The following is a 20,072-nucleotide window of genomic DNA, read 5'->3' on the forward strand; positions in this document are numbered from 1 at the left end:
ACCTTTAATCAATGCCTAATAATTTCCATAAATCATTACCTTAGATAATAGCTTGTCAAATAAGCTATCCATTATCGCTACAAGCTTAGCTGATATTTCAGCTATGTGGTCATGGTAGTCCTGTAACGAGAAAGAACATTATATTTTAAAGTCCCTGTGTCACATCTAAAAAGTACTTAACAATTATGAAATTCCAGTAGAAAATAGAAGGAAAAGTACCTTAGTGATATGATCAAAATGCCTAAGCATGCTATATTGCTTAGGCTGCAGCCGAGCTTCAAAATGAGCCCGGATCACAGGAATGTAGTGCACAATTAACTGCAAACAACGTGAAGAAAGAGCTGAAGATCCCAGTAGTGAATATATCAGGGAGAAACAAAACAAGATATTAGTGGAGTTTAATTAAATATCAAATTAAATTAAAAATGTCAATTATTTTCACATACTTTATTTCATAAATGAAGAACACACTGGCAGAAAGCAGCAACATTATTTCACTTTAACAAAATGATTTGTGGGGCGCCTGGATGGCTTAGTCAGTTGGGCAATCTGACTCTTGGTTTCAGCTCCCGTCATAATCCTATGGTCATGGGATAGAGCCCCATATTGGGCTCCATGCTCAGTGTGGAGTCTGCTTCAGATACTTTCTCTTTCCCCCTATGCCCCTCCCCACTCACATGCTCTCTATCACTCAAATAAATAAAAATCTTTTTAAAAAATGATATGGAACTGAACGATGTAGTAAATATGCTGCTTTCCCCAATGAACTCAAGTTGTTAGTATTACAGACATGAGGAAGCTAACGGGACAACTGATTCTCTTCTGACATCCAGATACCTTTCACCTCAAAGCACCACATATGTATTATATCTTAACATTTTCTATAGTGATGCAACTTCCAAATAGTGGAAATTCCTCATAACATTTCCCTAGAAGTTAATTTTTCAGTAACACACAAAAGAGTGAAGTAGCATTTACTACTTTTAGAGCCTTTAATTAGAGTCATAAAACATCAGGTATAATAAAAACACAATGAGTATGGTGATCTCATTGTAAAATCTCAGCATGTGAATTAAAAGCAAGAATCCATACCCAAATTTTTTGTCGTTATTGTTTTTAGTCCAACAACTTGCAGTGCACCAGCTCCAAGAACTAACTGGCAACTTCTTGAATTGAAGTACTAACAAAGGAAGGAGAAAAAAAAAAGCCCAACAATTTATTAAAAACTGTTCTATATATGCTGGCATTGTGTTTACAGTTCTAAAAATACATTCCTCTTTTCTCTCATTCAAGGACCAAATGAATTTTCTAGTAGAAGCAGTTAGGATCTATTTATGTAATGACAAAAAAAGGGGGAGGGGTGTTCCTAAATGATATTTATTGTCTGGTAGGAAAAAAGTGGAATTCTAAAAAACAATTGTTCAGAAATTATAATCTGCATTCATAAACTACTTCAGTTTCACTAAAACAGCACACTATATGTTAATTATACTTCAATTAAAAAAAAACTAGTTCAGTTTCAGTCATTCTTATTGGAGAGTCTTATTTTCAAAAGGGTAACAAAATCTTTCTGGACTAAAATATGACAACTCAATTTGGGGGCAGAATTAATTGATTAGACATTTGAAAAAAAACTTTTTCTTTATGCTAGCAGTTAAAAATATCTGTTAAAATGAAATGGCTGAATAAGATTATCACCACATTTTCATTTTACATCAATGGTTCTGAAAGAATGATTTAAGAAAAATCTCTAACCTTAGTGAGATGAATTTTGTAAAGTTCAGTGAATTCCTTCCATGCACATTTGAAACCAGTCCAGGTTTTTTGACCTAAGTGGCCTCAGTCATGTTCAGCACCTAACGAACAAATCATCTCCTGTCTCCAATGTCATTAACAACTCTATGGGTATAATGAGGAATCACTAAAAGTGAAGTGAGAAGGAAGCAGACGGCCTTCTTCCAGTAACATGTTGTGATGCAACCACAATCAAATGTCACAAAATTAATGTCTTAAAAATAACTTAACCCTGAAACGTCTTAGTTTGAAGGTTAGTTATACTCTAATGAGTTACTTCTTCCAACTATTTTTCCATCACAGAGTGAAATCATACACACCTTCAATAAATCTGACAGACGTGTAAGCATGTCAGTAGTAACAGATGGGATATTGTCCACACACTGGCAATATTCAAGGATAATTCTTATCAAGAGCAATACAGTTCTGTAAGAAAAGAAATATGACCCAATAAGCACTCAAAACAAGAAAGTTAAAATGATTCAACACATAAAAGTCAATACTGATCTTGATAACTATGAAATTATGTGTTTTACCTATAAATGCAGCAGAGTAGGGACTAAGGTGAGGCAAAACAGATTCCTAGGGTGCAAAATTAAGGGCACTCATTTTCAGGGTCATGCAATTACAGGTAGAATGAGTACCTTAAGTTTTATGCATTGGCACATAACTCTCTGTGTGGCATTCCTAATAAGTAAGTCTCTTCAATAAGACATCCTGGGGTATCCTGGGGCGTGGAGCCTGCTTGGGATTCTCTATCTCCCTCTCCTTTTGCCCACCTCCCTCAAAAAAATATATGAGAGAGCAAGTATCCCATTCCTTGGCATTTCAGAAACACTGACAAAAAGCCTACCCAGTGTTGCTGGTTATATAGTAGGTGCTCAATCATGAACTGCTGAATTAACAATGGGAAACTAGTCTTGATTTTCTTGGTTAGACGAAAGAGAAACTGTGGCTTCAAAGAACAATGGTATCTCCTAAACAGTTACTGGTAAGTCACAAAAGGTTTTCTTAACATGAGGAAGTTACCTGAACATGTCATAAACTGAAAAGGGACACTACTGGGAGGTTAAATAAGATTGAGGTTAAGGTGAATAGAGCCATTATGGGACCTCCAAGTTCAATGAGATGCTCAGAAATGAGTGATCCACGTAAAATAGTTTTATAAAAGTCTGAAGAAAAAAAAAGTCTGAAGAAAAAAAAGTCTGAAGGATATCAGAAAGTAATGATTCAAGAAAGTGCCTAGCCCTTATCACAGCTAAATTGTCAGACCATGTATTACTCTCCATGCATATTTCTAGTGTCTGCTCTACTGGGCAGGGGTCCACTGTTTATCTTTTGTAATATTCTCTCAGAAGATAAAATATTCTCCCCTTAGCTAGGGAGCCAAATTTTGGGGGGAGTGGTCTTTTTGTCTGAAGAGCCAGAGGGGTACCACTTCCATCAAGCAAGAGTAACAAGATAAAGGATAGTTAAGGAGAGAAGTCATAATTGTTTATAAGATTTGAAATCATTAATCTAAAATTTCCAATTCACATCAAGGGGAATTAGAAGACTTATGTTTTAAAATAACTGACTTAATAATAAAGAAAAATGTGTCACTCACCCAACGACAGCATACTGTTGTCCCTCAACAATGAGAACTTCAGCTGGTTTCCTTTCTTCTGTAGCTAGAGAGTTAAGCAAATAACCATGAGAGACATAGGAACAAGATGAAAGAAATTATTAGAGAAAAAAATTTAAACTAGGAAAAAACTACAAAAGATTTTAGGGCCCAATTTAGGGCCTAGTAGGGCCTAAAAGTATCTTATTTCTGAAAACAAATGTTGACTTCTTGAGAAGCAATTTGGCACAGAATAAAATATATTAAGTTTGGAATCAGAGAAATTTGGATTTGAGTTCCAGTACTGCTGGTTACTGGATGCATGACCTGTGTCAATTAGCTAACTTCTTTGAGTCTCAACATCTGTGTCCATTAAACATGGATAACAGTATTTATCATTCTATTGTTAACAACAGAATTCAGGACTACAAACCGCCTATCCTAGGTCTGGCACATGGTAGGTGATCAGTAAGTGGTAAGGAAAAAAATATTAGTTTGAAAAGGCAGAACTAGAATTTCAACTGATTATCTTTATTATAATTCTTAGAATACAAGCTAATTCCTATATTCAATGGAAAGAGTATATCTTTAATTTATATTTATATATAATATATATTCAATTTTCAATTTTACTACAGAAATTACTGTATTTTCAGCATGTGGTTTTTTTTATTATAAAACAAAATTCAGCATGTTGAGGTAAAAAGAACAGGAGACTGGATTACTGTCCTGAATCAGCCAAATCAATTAGATTATCATGAGCGAGTCATCATGCTTCCCTCAGCTTCAAGTCCCTTTGACTTGGCATTAAATATCTACCTTCCTCATTTCTTTAAAGGAAAGAAATTCAGTGATACAATTTCTAACTACAATTCATTCTGTATGTCGGATTAAATTTTTGAGGACAGGGATAGTGTCTTAATCAATTCTCCACATTGCAGAGAATCGGCAGAGCACAATAATGTAGAGAAAGGGTCTTAAAGTCAGTCTGCCTGAATTTGGAGCCCAGCTCTACCACTTCCTAGCTCTGTAACCTTAGGCAAATTGCCTAATCTCTTTGTGCCTCAGTTTCCATATTTGTCAAATGGGAATATAACAGTATCAAATTTGTGGATCTATAAATGAGATAACAATGTAAAGTATTTAGAACAAACTGTGTAGCATCAAGTAAGCATTCAATTAAATATTAATTGCTATCCATTAAATTGCATTTCCCCATGCCTAACCAAGCAGCTAGTAACTCATTAATGGATGGTGGATGAATGAATAATAACCAAGGATCCTTAACTGGTAAAAACTAGTAAAATGTTAATGGACTTCTAATAGCATGTACTTTCTTCTTGCTCAGGGCGGGGGGGGGGGGGGGGAAACTGGGACAGAAGTAAGGTATATAAAAGAAACCTCTTATTGTCAGTATCCTCCAAAGAGAAAGTAAAAATAAACAGTTCACTTTGAAACACACACACACACACAACCCCACAGTTAACTTAATCACTCTCTCATTTTAATTAAAAAATTATTATGTTTGCATGAGAGTGAATTGTAACACTTTGAGCTATTCAGGGAGAGAAAACATGTCATAGTCATCTAGCACAGCACCTCACAAAGTGAGAAGTCATCAAATACAGCCTGAAAGAGTAAATGAGAGATAAATCTTATAATTTTATACTTGTGATATAAAATAATCAGTGTTTTATTTTTTCCTTCAATCTTTGCCACTTGAATACTTTTGCTTTGCTATCCTGTGATCAGTTAAAAGACTGTGACCACAATCCAACACTGTCACCTACTAAACAATAATCATGAGGCAATAGAAATCTACTTAATTCATTCAATTCTTCCCTCTGTCCTGTATGAATTACTCTACTTTACACCTGTTCTTAATCCCACCTCTCTTGTCACAGGGTTAGAAGAGACAGCCTTTCACCTCAACCCTAGATTTAATTCCAGGAGCCCTGCCTCACACTCAGTACATGCCACTCTTCTGTTTATTCTTCTTCCTCTTTCTGTTAAACATAAAAATATAATTCAGTTTCTCTCAATTCCCTGAGTGGATTAAAGTAATTACCTAATTATTCTCTTAGGTCTCTAATGCTACTTCACCACTCACTTTCCCTTCACAACCAAACTTGTCAAAAAAGGAGGCTAGATTTGTTTGCCAGTCCTCACCTTCCAAGTTACTCAGTACTCAACTACCAACTGACTCTGTCACTCTACTGAATTATTAAAATTGCAAATGATCTCCTACATGTCAAACTAGTGGTCACTATTTGTCTTTCACTCAGTCTTTCTCTTGTAGTACAGGCGCATTTTGTGCAAATGTTGATATACACAATTCAAAAATATTTCTATGTAAAAATATTAAACTTTTATTAAATGCATCTACATACTCCATTGAAAATATCTGATAATTGGTTGCCTCATGCACCTCTTGATCATGAATTCAAGTCCCATGATGGGCATGGGGTCTACTTAAAATAAAAAAATTTAATTTGTAGTTTTTATTTTTTAGAATACAAAACTTATTTTTTAAGATTTTATTTATTTATTCATGAGAGACACAGAGAGAGAGGGGGCTGGGGGGGCGGGGCAGAGACATAGGCAGAAGGAGAAGCAGGCTCCACGCAGGGAGCCCAATGTGGGACTTGATCCCAGGATTCCAAGATCATGCCCTGGGCCAAAGGCAGACGCTCAACCACCGAGCCACCCACGCGTCCTGAAAACAAAACTTTCAAAAAACTATTGGACAATCTTATAATTTCAAATCTGGTACTACAGGGTAAATTGTACATAAGCTTACATTATTATTACCTGACAACTCCACTTTAATTGGCATACAAAAGTATCTTTCAGTCATTATATTTCTTTCATATGAAACCCAACAGTCATTTGATACCAATAACAATTCTTTTCTTGAAACTAATTTTTTATTTTTTTATTCTTCTGGATTTCCTCCTATCTCTCTGGCCCTTCCTTCCGAGTCTCCTTCATAGTTTTCTTTTTCTACAGTTCTTTACATTTTGGCTTTCTCTATTATATCACTACTGCATTACTTAAGGTTGCTAATCCACATTTTTTTTTCCATTAGGTTTAGCCCTTTTAAAGGAGTATTATAGGGCAGCCCCGGTGGTGTAGTGGTTTAGTGCCGCCTGGGGTGTGATCCTGGAGGCCTGGGATCGAGTCCCACGTCAGGTTCCCTGCATGGAGCCTGCTTCTTCCTCTGCCTGTGTCTCTGCCTCTCTCTCTCTCTCTCTGAATAAACAAATAAATAAATAATATTTAAAAAAAAATAAAATAAAGGAGGATTATAACTGTTAACTCTGTCTTAATATTTGACACATAGTAGAAGCTTACTAGTGTTCATGTCTTTAAACATGGTACAGTGAGCATAGCCATTAAATTATATAAAGCTGGTTTCAAATCTCAGCTCATCATTTGTACAAATTTCCTTAATCCCTGGAAGCCTTAAATCTCCTGTTAAACAAGGTTAACAATAACATCTTCATCATAAGTTGTTGTGCTCATAAACTGGAATAATGCATGTAAAAGCAATTGGCCCAGTGTCTGGCATATGGTTAACATTCAATACATATCTGAAATTATTATTACAAATTACCACAGATAACTATTCCAGTCAATTACTTACTAAGCTGGCATTATTAGTTCTAGGCTTTTCAAGAAGCACTGTCAATTCAAGAAATGTTAAGCATTCCTATAAAATGAATAAACAGTATAAAATCAGAAAAGAGTGTGTGAAAGAATACACATACCCCCTGACTTTTTTTCAGGTAAAGCAATCTTTCCACCTGATATAGAATCAACAAGATCCTGAAATTCTGCAGGAACATCAGCTTGCTTCCAGCGCTCATTGTCTAAGAGGAGGCTATTCAAAAGAGGAAAAAAAAGAAGATAAACTTTAACAATATTTCAATACCATCTTCTTTGATTGAAAAGAAAAGATAAAGCTGAGTACATATGACTTTTTATTGTCATATCTTTTAGTAATAATAAAGACACTACATGTATCTTAGTTAAATTCAGGTAGACCTCATATTTACATTTTATACAGTAATGGCCATTAGCTGCTAATAGTACTAAGATTTCTAAAATAAATGTATACCTTAATAAATTAAAATAATTCATAATTTCATAATCATTCAATATGAGTACTTTCAGAAAATATTTCTTTTTATATTTCTTAGTCTAACCAAAAAGAATCGTGAAACATAATTAAGTTCCCATTGAGTAGGAAAAGTCAATCTATTGAGGATTTTTCTGATTAGTACTTTAATGAAAATAAACATTCTTTTTTTTTTTTTTAAATAAACATTCTAATTCCACTTTGAAAAGCCAAGAAATATGATTTTAATTCCACAATCTGCCTTTAATAAAAAAGAAAAAAAAAAAAAAAAGAAAAAAGTTTTTCAGGGATCTGGTTAGCCAATCAATTAAATATAAATCATGTTTTGTAAAGAAAAGGGAAAAAACTGAACAGAATGAACATGGTAATGATACCTGAGCTTAGTTTTTCTCTCTTCATGAAATCTGTTTACAAATTTATTAGCTTGGCTCTGAAGTGCTCCAAGTAATGACATACTTTTTCTTCCACAGATCTGCTCAGTATCTAAAATGAATGTTTCCATTAATCTAGAAAGTGTTATGAATTCCGTGGAATTTAGCTTCTCAAGAAAACCATCCTAAATTTTAAAGATAACACAAAAATCATGACAGAGAGTTAGGTATAACACCAAATAAGAATAAGCTATAAAACCAATTTAGTTTAACATATGTTAATTATATTATCTTAATAATATATATTAATGCATAAACATTACCTTAAAATCATTTTTAATGAAGTTTCTCAATACTTCAGTTCCAGAAATTGAACATAAAAAGCTTAAAATGCCTAAACTTTACACTGATCTCTTTATAATATAGTAGCTCAAATAAATTCAAGTCATACTATAAAATGTTCACAATATTGGATTTCAACCATTTTCATTAATATAGTGGCTATACACACATATATGTAATATGTACATATATAAAATAGCATATTAACTTCAAATTAATTAAGGCATTAAATTTAAAAATTAGTCTTTCAATCTTTTTTTTAAAGAATAATAAATTTTCTTATTTCTTTTATTTGGATTATTTTACATTTCAACATCTTCCTAATTGGCCACACCAGTATCATTAACCTTATTAAATATTAAAAATATAATATGCATTATAGGCAACATAGGGACACAAGCAAGGATATGATGCTAGATCTTCAAAATAATTACACTTTGCATAAAATATCTAAAATTTCATCAAAGAACTAACCTTTGCTCTTGACATGAGAAATTTAACAGCTCGATCATGGCATATATCTGAGGCACTATACAATAATTCCTGGATATTATTTGCCAGTTTTTCTAGCTCTAAATCAGTTAATTTCATGTCTTCATTGACCCTGAAAATGACAAAAGAGATTAAGTCGTGGAAAATTGTGAGTATATTGTTCTCGATGGGTAGCATACCAATAAAAACCAAAAAGTTGTAAATTCACATCTGATAAAAAATTCTGTGATATATCAAATGCTTTTTGTGTGTGTGGTGAAACATCACTTAAACAAGCTCAGAATATACAAATATTTTACCCTAATAATATATAAAAATAATTTTCTCCATCTATGCATGGGTGCCCAGGATGACACACTGGAAGGAGGAAGGAGAGATGTTAGTTCATGACAGGCACTCTTTTTTTTTTTTTTTTACCTAGAATTATGAATGATTGCTAATATTCAGTTCAACTGAACTAATATTTCCTGAACATTTATTGTGTTTAAGTGCTAGGTACATGAGGGGACACAATAGGTGGCTGTCCTTAAGGAACAGTTCTGTGGGAGCTGGTATCAAAATAGCACTGGACTCTTTATGTGGAAGTAATAAATATGAGTTCAGAAAGATAAACATATGGGAAAACAGAAAAAAGACTCATATTACTATACACAAAAATAAATTCCAGATGGATTGCACATCTAAATGTGATGAGGGTGGCAACAAAGCTTCTAGAAGATAACATAAGAGAATATGATCAGGGCCTTAGGATAATTTGGAAAGATTTATTAAATAAGACAAAGAAGGGCAGCCCAGGTGGCTCAGCGATTTAGCGCTGCCTTCAGCCCAGGGCGTGATCCTGGAGACCCGGGATGGAGTCCACGTCAAGTCAGGCTCCCTGCATGGAGCCTGCTTCTCCCTCTGCCTGTGTCTTTGCCTCTTTCTCTCTCTGTGTTTCTTGTGAATAAATAAATAAAATCTTTTAAAAAAAAAAAAAATAAGACAAAGAAAAAAAAAAGCAAAAACCACAAAGGAAAAGAGTGAATCACAGGATTACATTAAAACTAGGAACTTTTGTTCATCAAAGACCCCAAATAAGACTAGAAGATTCTTATAATCTGGACAACCAACAAAAGGATTGTGTTGAGACTACATAAAAAACTCCCATAAATCAATAGGTAAAAGAGAAACCAATAGGGAAGTGGGCAAAGAACTTGAATTGGTTCTTCACAGAAGAGGACATCCAAACAGCCAATGAATATATGAAAAACGATCTCTTACCAATCATCAGGAAAATAAAAATTAAGACTAATATACCTGCAACATATCCGCCAGAATGGCAAACATGTGAAAGACTGACAGTTATCAAGACTAAATGAAGATGTGTAGTGACAGGAGCTCTTTCACATTGCTGATGGGATTGCAAATTGACCATTCACATACCTTATTCATAGAATATTCAACAGAAATGCTTATAACATGTGCACCAAAGACACTTAGAAGAATGTTCACAACAATCAAAATGGAAATAACTCAAATTTAATTTATGGTAGGATAAATACATTGTGGTATAGTCAGAAAGTGAAATATTCTGCACACAAATTAAATTACTGTTATATGCAAAAACTTAGAAGAACATCACAAACATAATAATGCTGAGTGAAAGAGATTTGAGATAAAAGAATATGATTTCATTTATGGTTCCATTTATATAAAGTTTAAAGGCAAGAAAAAAGAACCACTTTTCATGGATTCCTTTGGTAAAGAGTAAAAACATAATCACAAGAGGGGTTTCTAGAGAGCTGGTGATGTTCCATCTCTTAACTTTGATGATGATTACTCCAGTGTATTCACTTTGTGATATTTGAGGTGAAAACGGATAACCGATGTATTGGCCTATATGTGCATTATGCTCCAATTAAAAAGTTAAAACAAAAAAGGCAGGTACCAGCTCTTTCTCCTCTCCATCCTATTGTTAGGAATTCAGATTTGATTATAAAAGCTGAAGCTGCCTCTTTAGAAACAGATGGAAGCTACAAAACGAGGATGGCAGAGCTGCTTTCGTGATTGTGGACCTCTTACCTCTGAACTGTTGTATCAAAGAAACTAATTCTATGCTACAGAGGTTTTTATACCTTTTGTAATAGTTTCAGACTGCACCGTAACCAATAAATGTGAAATATTAGCCTGAACAGAGAAAAATATTTGTATTAATATGTAGTTCAGGGTTTTCTTTTTGGTGGGGATAGGAGTATGATAGCTGACTTTATGCTATAACTGTAACCTTTATAAGCTCCTGGGACATAACCTGACTTCTATAAAAATGAAAAAAAGTACATACCAAATTCTTGTTATTCTTAATAACTAAATCCAAACTGTGTTCTTGGAACTGAAAGATTTTATTAGCTTTGCTTTGCTCTATACAAAAGATTATTGGGACAACAGGTGAATTTTAAATTTGGTTAGATGGTAATAATGTATCAATGTTTTTTTTATTCTAATTGGCATATGGTAGTTATTTAAGAAAGTATTCTTGTATTTTAGGAAATATACACTGAAGAATATGGAGATAATGGTACATCATGTCTCCAATCTTTTGCCAAATGATTCAGAAGAAAGTATTAACAGAGACAAGAAGAGAAGGGAGCAAGAAAGAGGAAGGGAGAGAGAAGGCAATGCAGTAAACTGTTAAGAAATGAGAAATCAAGGTAAAGGATATATGACTTCTTTTGTACAACTCCAGCAACTTTTCTGTAAATTTGAAATTATTTCGAAATAAGTTTTAAAAAGTCATGTTTGAAAAGATGGTGTAATCCACTTGCAAATTCACATCTTTGACAAAAAAATGGTCAATCGAACAGATCTTCACTATACACAAAATACAAAGGTTTCATAGTAGAAGAAAGAAAAATAAACAAGGTAATGCTTATCTGATTTCCAAGACAAGTTCTACCACTAGTAACTTTAAATAAGTGGACTAAACTCTCTGAAATAAGGCATTTAATTAAATGGTTCCTTTCCAGCCTTAAAATTCTGCAGTTCTCAATTACTTTACATTCCATACATTTTCAAAAAGATATCTGTTTCATAAAGTTAATTTATTTTTGTTAAATTAAATTCCAATACTGAAGTTCATATGGTTCTTGCAATAACCTGTCTTGTTGAAACCATTAATAAGATGACTCAAAGTCATGTAAAGTTCGCAGCAGTCACTATACTCACATAATATCCACACCTCCTGGAGTAGCAGATGATGATGTCTGCTCTTTGCTGGATGAAGAATCAGTAGTACATTCTGGTTCGGATACCGAATCACTGCTGCAGGGCTCACTATTTGGAGATGCATTTCTTTGAGAGGTAGTATCAATTGCTATAGGTGTTAATTCACTCTCATTGAATGCATCACTTATAAACATGCCTTCATGGATTAAATAAGCCACCTCTGTGTCCAGTGAATTGTCTTTTGTAACATTCTTCTGTTGTGAAATCTCTTCCAATTCTCTGGTCCTTCGGTTTTTGTCGAGAACTGAGAGAACAACACTGTGAATGATATTTAACGTTGCCTATAAGAAAACAGGATACATTTTTAAAGGATTTAAAATAACACATACCTAAAGTTCCCAAAAGTGCATTCTGCATATTTACTTTTGAATATCTTATAAATGAGCACCAATGTCATGCATATTAGAATTTCTACCAATTTTTTATCACACAGTAAAGGTGACTGTGAAAAACAAGAGAAAGCTTAGTAATAGAATTCTGTATTTTAAGTGATTTTGTAAGTTGAAATTTCCCTAAAATATATTGCATACATATTAAATAGTTGAAATAGCTTACACTAAACAAAACATAACTTGCCTATCATATATCTGGTATAGAGTTAAACAGCCAGAATATATAAAGAACTCTTACAACTTAACAAAAAAATCTGATTAAAAAATGGGCAAAAAAAATATTTCTCCAAAGAAGACATGCAAATGGAAGATTAGCACATGAAAAGATGTTTAACATCACTAATCTTTAGAAAAATGCAAATTAGGGATTCCTGGGTGGCTCACTGGCTGAGCTCTGCCTTTGGCTTGGTGCATGACCCTGGGGTCCTGGGATATAGTCCTGCATCAGGTTTCCTACAGAAAGCCTGCTTCTCCCTCTGCCTATGTCTCTACCTCTCTCTTGGTGTATCTCACAAATAAATAAATGCAATCTTTAACAGTAAAGAAGATGCAAATCAAAACTAAAATGAGAGACCACCTCACACCCATTAGGGTGATATTATAAAAAAAAAACAAAAAAACAACAGGTGTTAGAACATGGAGATATTGGAACCATTGTATACTGGTAGATTAAATAACAACTTCAAATAGTTTGTTCTTGTAATATAGTAAACACTTATAAACAATCTTTTCTTTCTCTTTTTTAAAGATTTATTTATTTGAGAAGAGAGGGAGAGAGTGTATGGGGGAAGGGTGGAGAGAGTGTATGGGGGAAGGAGGGGAGAGAGAGAGAGAGAGAGAGAGAAAATCCCAAGCAGACTCCACACTGAGCGTGGAGCCTGATGCAGGGCTCAATCCCACAACCCCAAGATCATGACCTGAGCCAAAACCAAAAGTCAGACACTCAAACAACTGTGCCACTCAGGTGCCCCCAAAACCACCTTTCCTGATCACAGAAGTTATACATCCCTTTGTGGAAAACTTAGGAAAAATAAACAAAAAAAGAATAATAAATTTAAATTATACTGTCAAAAGATAACTACCAAAAAGACAAACTCTTTGTTACACAAAGATAAAAAGATAAATCTTTTTAAAATAGCTGAGCTCATACTATGTAAATAGGTCTATATTTTGCCTTTTTACTTAATGTTATAATATACACATTTTTTTTTTTACAACATTGAAAATCCTAGCTGCATGATAGTCCATAGTAATGAATATATCAAGCACAATTTACCATTCCTCTACTGTTAGACATCTGGGTTCTTTCCAATTTGTAATTATTTAAAAATTCTCAATTAAAAATGAACAGCTTGCAATTAACACTACTTTTCATTGAAATCATACCCTTACAGAATCACAAACTTTTTTCAAAGAAAAAAGTACCATATTTATAGATTATATATCATCTTCAGAGATGTTTTACAGAAGTATTAGCTTATGAGGTCTAAAGGTAAAAATGAGAAATGACAACTATCACAAATCACTGTTCCCATACTCTACATATATCAATAAAAATTTGGCTTAATTTAACTGATACAAAACCTAAAAGTGAAATAGCTATTTAAAAAATTACTGGCAAAAGATACGAAGCAATAGAAGTACCATCCATAAATGAATGGGATAAAGCAGATGTAGTGCACACGTGCGTGCACACACACAGATATTAGTCAACCATAAAAGATTGAATCTTGCCATTTGCAACAACATGGATGAATCTAGAGGGCAAAATGCTAAGTGAAGTCAGAGAAAGGCAAATATCATATGATTTCACTCATATATGGAATATAAAAAACAAAACAAAGAACAAAAGAGACAAAAAACCAGACTCTCAAATATAGAGAACTGGTGGTTGCCAGAGGGAAGGTGGGTAGGGGGTGGGTGAAAAAGGTGAGGGGGATTAAGGGTACACTTATCATGGTGAACACTGAGTAATGTATAGGATTGTTGAATCATTATAATGTACACCTGGAACTAATATAATACTGCATGTCAATTATATTTAAATTTAAAAATTACTGGCAAAATGTTAGCCAATTCTATAATTTGCAGTGTAAGAGTTCTATACATCACAGACATGCAATAACAGAAGAGTATGTGATACAGTCATGGTGGGAATACAAGAAAAAGTGAACACATGGCCTAGTGTTTGAGCAATCCACAGATACAGTTTTGTTCTCTATCACTCTCAATAGGTGGGGTCCACATTTTGGCAGAAGTCTAAATTAAGTGAATCACATTTTAAAAAAACTTTCCCACTCAGATATACATGACTTAACATCACTCCAATATTGATAAGGAAAAGTCATGTCACAGATAAGTACCAAAGTCCCCCAGACCATTTAATAGGATACTTAAGAGATGATAGGGAAAAAAAAAAGGGGGGGGGGGATGATAGGGATGTTAACTAACACATGTAACACAATACTGCCATCTGATAATCCAAAGAATGTTAAATTTCACAAACAGCCTGTTACATTCAGTAATTCCTAATGACCGTCTTATTAAAACACAGCTATGTCATGTTGGTAATTCTAACCAAAATGTATTAGTCTATGACATCCTCTCTTCTGAAAAATGCTGTGTGGCATGTGTTCTTTTCCTTATACTGAGTGGCTTAAAATTAAGTGATTTGACTACTGAGAATAATTAAATGTAATGTATAATCCTCGACTGGCTTTCAGATTAAAAAGTGAAATAAAAACCTAAAATGAAGGACGTAAGTAAAGCAATTTAAATTTGAACTATATGTTAAAAAATACCATTATAGCAACATCAACTATTTCTAGAAAAAATAAGTGGTTTGGAACAGATTTTTGAGTGTTTTATAATATTGTACCTCTAGATAATCCAGAGAGATTCAAGAATCACAAAATCACAAGAGGAAATATTACTGTATAATATTTAATGCAAAGCAAGCATTATTATTTTTAATATAAAACAAATCATTAAAAATTAGAGTATCAAAGTACTCTGAAGCACTTCAAATCTTACTTGAAACCAAGCTTCTTTAGAAAAATTACAAAAATAAATTGTGTTTTTCTTCTAATTTTTTTCTGTATGTATGTTATACATCTAGAAAGTAGACTTACTTTTAGGGATATTCTGGACAAACTGATAATCACATAGGCTTACCTTAACTCTTTGTAGGAAAATTGTAAACTTAGAGAAAATATCCTTTAGCAAATCAAACCACTGAGGAAAATTCAACATTCTCATCTGATCTGCAAGCCTAAGGGAAAAAAAAAAAATTCAACAAAAACAATGACTGTCTTTGGGCAGCTAGAATTTATTTTTTATTTTTATTTTTATTTTTAAGATTTTATTCATTTATTCATGAGAGACAGAGAGAGAGAGAGGCAGAGACACAGCAGAGGGACAACCAGGCTCGAGGCAAGGAGCCTGAGGCGGGACTCAATCCGGGGACTCCAGGATCATGCCCTGGGACGAAGGCAGGCACCAAACCGCTGAGCCACCCAGGGATCCCCTAGAATTTATTCTCAAAAGATGATTCTATACTTAAGACATAGGAATTTATTTAAGTTGATAAAGTGTCATAGGGAAGAAAATTATAAATAACTGACTCTCCATGTCTATAGGGCTTTTAACAGAATCTAAATAACTTAATTTTTCCAACTACTAGTGATACCAGCATTGTTACAGTTGCTTCAACTAATTCTGAAACAGAGTTTTCGCTAGATAACAATGTGGAAATTAAAACTCCTCTATTCTTATTCTTTGAGTTTGGCCTGGAGAAGTTTCACAGTTATCCATATTGCTATTTATACCTTGGCCCAGTTAATAAAGTTTAGGGATCTATATGAAATAGAAATTCATAGAATCTATCACTTATCTTCTCAAAATGAACGAATAGGAATTTCAGGGGTGAAAACAAAAAATTACAGTTAGGCAATTCAAAATCACATACTCAAATTTCTCAAAGCCAATTAGAAGCTAGGCTTTAATTACAGAGCTAAATAATTTAAACTTAATACTGCGATTCCTCTAAAATGGATTATCTTCAATTTCCCTCCTCCGTATCTACATTGTCCTTTCCATCCTCTTTCTAACCTGAGAGGCTGACCTGCTAGGCTTGGCCAATGAGGAGCCCTAAAAAAAAGACTGGAAAGAGCAAAGGTACTGGTAACTCCATTTCCCTCCCTGAGAGGCTATCTCAAGATGATTGCCTCTCACACTGACAATCACTTCAACTATTAGTCTTTTTTTTTCTTCAACTAAGTGTTCTCCTTCTGAATCCTACTAATTTTTCTCATCCCTTGTCCCTTAAAGGTCCTGCGCTGTCACTTGTGATTTTCCTACACTCTACCCAAACCTGAGTAAATAATTCCTTAACTAAATCCTCCTTAAATTATTCTAATGTGTCATCTTTTCCCTGACTGATAACCCCCAACCTAATATTTATACTTACTTCATAACAATATCTGTGTCAATTTCTTCTATTTGTGATACTTTATTAATCACACACTGCAAAATTTAAGAAAAAAAATTTGATTAATGTCTTTAAAATTTTAAGTACTAAATGGTTCATTTGTATATTAAAAATGACCTCAGTGACTATGAAGATCATTTTACTAGATTTCTCTTATGGCTTTTACATATACCTCAAGGTGTATAAAAAACTGCAGGATTATACCCTTAGCCTATTAAATAATTATTCCAGGGTATGCTTGAACTGTATTAATTTAAATCCCCTACTATTTAAAACTATTCAAAAAACATACATCAAACAAACAACACACAGAACTATAATTCTTAGGAACAAGGTAAAAACCCCATATAAAAATTTCAAAAGAAATTCATTTGGGGGGTTATGTTTTCTTGCAATATACTCAATAGTTTTTTTTTTAAAAGATGCTTAGCCCTCAGGAGAATCCTGGGAATTATGACATAGGAGTTTTTTTAAAAATTGTTTAGAAGTATAACCTACATACAGAAAAATTAGACAAGTTATGTTCACAGCTCAATAATTTTTTACAAAGGAGTACACTTGTGTAATGAGAACTCATGAAATTGAACACTGCCAGTAAGCTCCTCTTGCTCCCCTCCTAGTCACTACTTCCTCCCAAAAGATAATATTACTTTGATTTCTAATACCATAGATTAATTCTATGTTTGAATTTTACAAAGGTGTAATCATACAATGTATATACCCCTTTATATCGATTTTCTTTGGCTACGTTATGTATGTGATAATCATCCATGCTGCTTCATGTGATTTATTCATTCTCATTAGTACTCAATTGTATAAATATACCACAATTCTATTGATCTTTTCTGATGACAGAATTTGGGTTTTTCAAAAAAACAAAGGAATCTGGGCTTTTCGAGTTTTTTATTACCAATAGTAACACCATGCATAATATTTGGTGCTGTCTTTGGTGAACTTATGTATGCGTTTCTGTTAGGTAAATACCTAGAAGCAAAATTGCTGAGTCTTTTTTTTTTTTTTTTAAGATTTAATTTATTCATTCATGGGGTGGGGGCAGAGACACAGGCAGAGGGAGGAGCAGGCTCCATGCAAGGAGCCCTATGCGGGACTTGATCCCAGGTCTCCAGGATCACGCCCTGGATGTGAAGGCAAGCATTAAACTGCTGAGCCACCCAGGGATCCCAAGAATGGTTTAGTCTTAATATATGTGTATAGTTAGTGCTAGTAGCTACTGTCAACAATTTTTGAAAGTGGTTATAACAATTTTAAAAGACAGTGTTTCAATGTTTGAAAGAGATATAAGATGGGGTGATTATAATTTCTTTTTTGCTTATTTTATTTACATTAAAAACTCAGAAACATTCAACCTAATGACAATGATCAGTTATGCCTAATAGATATATTTAAAATTGCTTTTTCATATTTAGAAAAACTGAAGTTTAATTAATGATATTCATCTGAGTAAAAAGGCAAAACAAAGATGAGGAAAGACTGAAAAAACACAGATTTTAGTTTACAATTATCATTTGAGAGATGAGGATAAGAGGAAATAAATCTTTACCTACTGCTGGTAGGGTGTATTTGGTAAAATCTTTTTAGAAAGCAATTCAGCTTTCTCAAATAATTTAAAAATACTTTCCACTCTGACCAATAATTCAATTTCTAGGAATTAGCTATAAGAAAACAGTCATAACTAAGGAAAAACAAACAAAACTTTATACCAAAGATGTGTGTCACAGTGTTCTATAACACCAAACTGAAAACAATTTAAATATTCAACATGGAGGAAGGCATAATATAATGATGGAGTTTTATACAACCATCAAAAATGATGTTTCTGAAGGCTGAAATGAAAAAATGCTTATGTTATGATTCTAATTGAAATATATATATACACAATTCAAAACCATATATACAGTATGATAGCAACAATGAAAAACATCAGTAACAATTTACACTTAGAAATATTCTTAAAGTGATAATCTTTTGGCTGGTAAGACTTTTTTCTTCTATACTTCCATATTTTAGTTTTTAAATGAGAAAATGTTACTATTATAACTGCCTATATTATCACTAGGATCATGTAAAAATAAACTTATTTAAAAGATTCTAGACCAAAATATATCAAATAAAAATGTATAATTACCTGTTTAATGATATTCTTTGCTGTAATAATCATTTCTTCACTATAGATTTCTAAAAAATTAAGTTTTCTTTGTTTTAAAAGTCCAAATACAAGAGATACAAGCCTTTCCTATTAAAATAAAAGTACAAAATTTCACAATTTAAATATGAAATAATCTCACTCAGAAGTAGAACTATTTTTAACATCATTGGTTTTATTATTTAATCTTCAGATCCCTATCCTGCAAATGGTATTTTCTAGAAGCCTAAAAACAAAACAAAACGAAACAAAACAAAACCCTAAAACCTTTCCATAGCAATCTTGTCATCAGATTATTGGAGTCACTGTTTTAATACAGGTCAATCTTAATTCACTGTAGTGGATCAAATGAAGCTGGTTTGGGGGCAAAACAATATAAGCACATTTTGGCCTAGTTTCATTAAGTAGCTAGAAAATATCCTTCTCAAACCCCGATGATGTATAAATACTCCATGAGCCCCGTACTTTTTAGTTAGTGGTCAAGAAGACTGAAATGATGACCTGGACTATTTGTGGGGGATTAACTACTAACAAATATAAACATCTCTTTAGTTAGGCTGCTATCAGGGCTTCTGGATTCTTTACTAGTTCTTGGCAGTAAGCAGCACTGAAAAGTTAGCAGATAAGAGAAGCATGGATTTGATGTATCTGCACATGCATATGTATAAAACATGATTATAAGGGGTTCAGTGACTATATATGACTGATAAGTTACTATATAATAATGATCACTTTTATAAAAGACATACACCAATACATGGATACATATGGATATGTTAGTTCATCCTATATCTAGATTTTAAACTTTGTTTGTAAGCTATATATGACCTCATTTTAAATCCAATTTCTAATTAAGCTATAAAATTACTTTATTCTCTAACTTCACAGGATAATGAACAATTATGGTGCTTGCTAAAGTCACACAGTTAGTAGAGGACTTCATAGAAGTCTGACTGAGCTTGAAATTTAAGATAATTTTGCTGACTATAATCTGAGAAGAATATGCTCTAAACTAAGACTGTT

At 33.2% G+C, this 20,072-nt stretch overlaps 1 protein-coding gene across 8 annotated transcripts in view; it reads right to left on the reverse strand.

Annotated features, from left to right (window-relative positions):
• The window catches only part of VPS54 (VPS54 subunit of GARP complex), a 78,177-nt gene that overhangs the window by 14,725 nt on the left and 43,380 nt on the right, over positions 1-20,072 (reverse strand). For 7 of the 8 annotated variants that reach the window (XM_072768584.1, XM_072768582.1, XM_072768585.1 and 4 more), the window contains 12 exons: positions 19,032-19,139; positions 16,865-16,920; positions 15,571-15,667; positions 11,945-12,285; positions 8,726-8,855; positions 7,913-8,094; positions 7,168-7,280; positions 3,401-3,464; positions 2,115-2,220; positions 1,093-1,180; positions 220-341; positions 40-120 (listed from right to left, as the gene is read on the reverse strand). In XM_072768584.1, the coding sequence (XP_072624685.1) occupies positions 40-120; positions 220-341; positions 1,093-1,180; positions 2,115-2,220; positions 3,401-3,464; positions 7,168-7,280; positions 7,913-8,094; positions 8,726-8,855; positions 11,945-12,285; positions 15,571-15,667; positions 16,865-16,920; positions 19,032-19,139 (1,488 nt within the window). Of the gene's footprint in view, positions 1-39; positions 121-219; positions 342-1,092; positions 1,181-1,755; positions 1,857-2,114; positions 2,221-3,400; positions 3,465-7,167; positions 7,281-7,912; positions 8,095-8,725; positions 8,856-11,944; positions 12,286-15,570; positions 15,668-16,864; positions 16,921-19,031; positions 19,140-20,072 lie in introns of those variants that run through there. The other variant, XR_012003614.1, reaches the window with a different exon arrangement.

The sequence above is a fragment of the Canis lupus genome, chromosome 11, assembly GCF_048164855.1.
Source record: "Canis lupus baileyi chromosome 11, mCanLup2.hap1, whole genome shotgun sequence".
In the NCBI taxonomy this organism is placed as follows: domain Eukaryota; kingdom Metazoa; phylum Chordata; class Mammalia; order Carnivora; family Canidae; genus Canis; species Canis lupus.